We start from the raw sequence: 3,908 nt of genomic DNA on the forward strand, positions 1-3,908 counted from the left end.
CCAGATCCCCTCCCCAGGACGGTTCCATCTGGCCCTAAGGGCAGAGCCATTGACCCCGGTGGGTCCCCCCCGTTCTCCCCCTCCCTCCCAGGTCTCCACCGTCCCCTCTCTGGGGTCTCCTGTGCAGGACCCTTCAGTGCACCCACCGGCCCCGCAGAGCCCGCTGAGCCCCGGGGCCCGGGCTGCCTGGGCTGCGGGCAGCAAGGGGTTACAGGCGGAGGTGCCGCTCTGCTCCCAGCGCTTGGAGGGGAGGGAGCGAGGAGGGGATGGAGGGAGCGGAGTTTCTTTGAGTCTCCGACGAGGCAGCGAGGGGCAGGCACAGGGCAGGCAGGGGACAGGCAGGGGACAGGCAGGGGACAGCAGCCGCCTCCCGCCGCCCGGTCCGGCACAACGGGGAGGGAGCTGCCGGAGCCACCATGGCCCGGGGGGAGCCCCTTGCAAGCGGTTTCTAACGGGGGAGCCCCGCTCCGCCGCTGACGTCCCTCGCTTAAAAACGAAGGGAGGGAAAAAGCGGGGGGGGGGGCGGGCAGCGGTGTCGGGGCCGCACCAGAGCCGGGGTGAAGCGGGGGCTCCGGTGGAGGCGGCGGCTGCAAAATGCATCTCCCGCGGAGCTGCATCGCCCTCCTCATCCAGGGGAGCGCCTCGCTGCTGGTGAGCGCTGGGGAACGGGAACGGGGGCTGCAGGGGACGGGGGGGTCGCGGTGCCACAGCCGCGGGGCGGGGGGGAAGGGGGGGGCCACCCCCCGGCATCAACCGCATCGATCCCCCCGCATCTGCCCCTGAATACCCCAGAGCGTCCCAAAACTTCTGCGGTTGGGGGGGGGGGGGGGCGGCAGGGGGTGATGGAGGCTCCTCCTGATCCCCACAGGGACCACAGCGGGGAGCCAGCACCCGGGTATGGGGCTGCAGCGCCCGCCTCCTGCCCAGGCACCCCCAGCCGCTGGGCGCCCACAGCCTGGCAGCCCCCCCCCGAGCCCATTTGTGCCGGTTGGGGGGCCCCGGCCGGCTGCAGGCAGCACAGAGCGGGTGCAGGAGCCCCTGGGAGGTGTCGGAGGTGAAGGGGTGAGAGCTCAGCTCCTGCCCTGCCTCCCCCCGGACCATGGTGCAGTTTGGGGTGCGGAGAGGGGTCCATGGGAGGTGCTGTCAGCAGCGGGATGGGTGCAAAGGCCGTGAGGTGGGGACCCTCCCCCAGGAGTTACAGCCTGAGCAAAGGGTCCCCTTCCGGCTCCTTTCACCCCTGTGAGGGTGCTGAGGCGCTGGCACAGGGTGCCCAGAGAAGCTGTGGCTGCCCCATCCCTGGCAGTGCTCAAGGCCAGGTTGGACACAGGGGTTGGAGCAAGCTGCTCCAGTGGAAGGGGTCCCTGCCCATGGCAGGGGTTGGAGCTGGAGGAGCTTTAAGGTCCCTTTAGCCCAAAGCAGGCTGGGGTTCTGTGATTCCCTGACAGGAATCTCCTCTGTGAGGGGAGGATGAGAACGGGAAAACCGCTGCCAGAGGGAAGCGCAGGCTGGAGACAGGAGTGGGGAGGGAAGGCGAGAGAGAAGGTGGGGCGAAGGACGGGCTGGGTCATGCTGGGGAAGAGGGTTGAGCCGGGGGGGGGAGGGCAGAGCCGCCCCTCGTTTCTCACTCTCCCCCATCGCTGTGTTCAGGTGCTTTGCGGCCAGGAGCCGGGGAAGGGCGCAGAGCGACGTGAACCCAGCCCCGAGGTGCGGGAGGCGCGAGGACTGCTCCCCCCCGGCTCCCTGGCACCTGCGGCCCTGCTGCAGAACGGGACCCTCCTGGCGCTGGGGAGCAGCTCCCAGCAGCTCTGGCACATCCCGCATGGCGCCTCCGCGCGGGACCAGGCTCCGCAGCCCCGGGGCCAGCGGGACCTGTGGCCAGCCTCGGGCCCGCCTCGGAAGCTTTTTGGCTGGGGCGATTTCTATTCCAACATCAAGACGGTGAAGCTGAACCTCCTCATCACCGGCAAGGTCGTCGACCACGGCAACGGCACCGTCAACGTCTTCTTCCAGCACAACTCCACCGGGCAGGGGAACATCTCCGTCAGCCTCGTGCCCCCCACCAAGGCCGTGGAGTTCGACCTGGAGCAGCAAATCTTCATCGAGGCCAAAGAGTCCAAAGTGTTCAACTGCCGCGTGGAGTACGAGAAGGTCGAGCGCGCCAAGAAGACCACGCTCTGCACCTACGACCCATCCAAGACCTGCTACCATGAGCACACCCAGAGCCACGTCTCCTGGGTCTGCTCAAAGCCCTTCAAAGTCATCTGCGTCTACATCACTTTCTACAGCACAGACTACAGGCTGGTGCAGAAAGTGTGTCCCGACTACAACTACCACAGCGACGCTCCCTACTATCCCTCGGGATGAGGTGCTCCGATGCCCCGGTGACGAGCGGGTGCTGGGGAGGGGAGGGAGGGATGGGAATGGGTTTTGTAAGCAGGGGCAGGTGCGTGGAGCTCCCTGACAAGGAAGGAAGAGGAGGATTTTGCCTTTCCCCCCACAAGCTCCAATGGCAAGAGGAAGAATTTTAGGCTATGGGGTTCCAGCATCGCTAATCCTGGCCTGGATCCGTGTTCTTTGGGATGTGGCTTCAGGATACGGAAAACAGGACATAAAGCCACGATCTGGACTTGAGTTTCTCAATGCAATAATGGATTCGCCTGGATCTAGGCCACGTGGCTCTAAAAGGCTGGGGACCAGGCAAAGAGGGCTCCAGGAGCAGGTTTACACAAGCCTGGAGCCAGAGGAAGACCTCAGCTGATGCCCTCCCTGGCTGTGGGACACCCATGGCCACCCACGTCATGTCCACACGGCCAGGCTCGGCAGCGGCAGGAGCCGGAGCGGGGCTTCCCCACAAAGGGCTTCAGGGTGGGAGGAGGGAGCCGGGCGCGCAGGAGGGACCTTCCCACCCCGCAGGGCTCGCAGCGGGCAGGGGGCTGCAGCGGGAGCAGCCTGGAGCGGTGCCGGGGCTGATTCATGAGCCTCCCCTGACGCGCTGTGATTCATGCGCTTCCCCTTCATCTCCTCCTGCCTCCATCAGCTCCCGCAGCCACAGCGGGCTCCTCGGCGCGGACGGGCGGGTCAGGGTCTGACTGTAGCGTTCAATACACTTGGAAGGGGAAACAACCCCCGGCAACAACACCCCAACGCTGTCCTTGGGGGGGAATAAAGCTGTCGCGGTGGCACTGGGCAGGTCAAGCGTTGTTACTGGGCGAATTCCAGCTCCTCCTGGGGAGAAGGAAAAGCAGCTGCAGGGCAGGAAGGTGGGAACGAGGCACCACCATGTACAGCCCAAATACAGCTCTGCTCGGATGCATCCGAACTCACCACTTGTAGTACCAGGGCACTGAGTCCAGCTTTGGGCTTTGCCGGGACTGATGCTTGGTTTCTGTTACTCGTGCATGGGCTCATTCTGCACCACCAATGGGTATTCCCAACCTCCTCTTTCCCCACGCATCCAAACGTCAGGCTCCCGTTCAGGTGGACACATTCCCTCCTGAAGAAAAGACCCACAAAAGCAGCTTCCCCTTTCCCAGCCCTTCCTTTCCCCCCCAAGCTCCCCACAACCGCAGCTCCAAAGCTCCCCTCGCAGCCCCAGCAGGGTTCCGAGGCAGGGATCAGCTGGGTAGGATTTGTGCTCCACCTTTCCCAAGTCCAATCCCTTCTCCACAGCCTGGCTGCTGGGAAAGTTTCTTTCTATGCACTTTTACATCGAGGCTGAGGTCGGCTCCAAACTGCACTGAGCAAAGGAAGCCTTTTAGTGCAGTAATCCATGAGCAGACCCCTTCAGTCCCACAACAACAAAGTGTGAAGTGCTTTGAGAGCACGGGTTGAGCAAACAACAGCCGTGACATCCGGTACGGGGAGAGGGGGACCCCCCCCCCCCCCGGAGCTATCTCCCAAAAGCGTGT

At 64.6% G+C, this 3,908-nt stretch overlaps 1 protein-coding gene across 1 annotated transcript; it reads left to right on the forward strand.

Annotated features, from left to right (window-relative positions):
• Positions 1-594: 594 nt before the first annotated feature.
• Positions 595-2,402, forward strand: NXPH3 (neurexophilin 3). The gene is made up of 2 exons (XM_061477515.1): positions 595-651; positions 1,648-2,402. The coding sequence occupies exons 1-2, from the start codon at positions 595-597 to the stop codon at positions 2,362-2,364; spliced, it is 774 nt and encodes a 257-aa protein (XP_061333499.1). The 3' UTR covers positions 2,365-2,402.
• Positions 2,403-3,908: the final 1,506 nt, after the last annotated feature.

Source organism: Pezoporus flaviventris, unplaced genomic scaffold (genome assembly GCF_033815535.1).
Source record: "Pezoporus flaviventris isolate CSIRO_AGI_PZ_B2104156 unplaced genomic scaffold, CSIRO_AGI_Pfla_v1 ptg000107l, whole genome shotgun sequence".
In the NCBI taxonomy this organism is placed as follows: domain Eukaryota; kingdom Metazoa; phylum Chordata; class Aves; order Psittaciformes; family Psittacidae; genus Pezoporus; species Pezoporus flaviventris.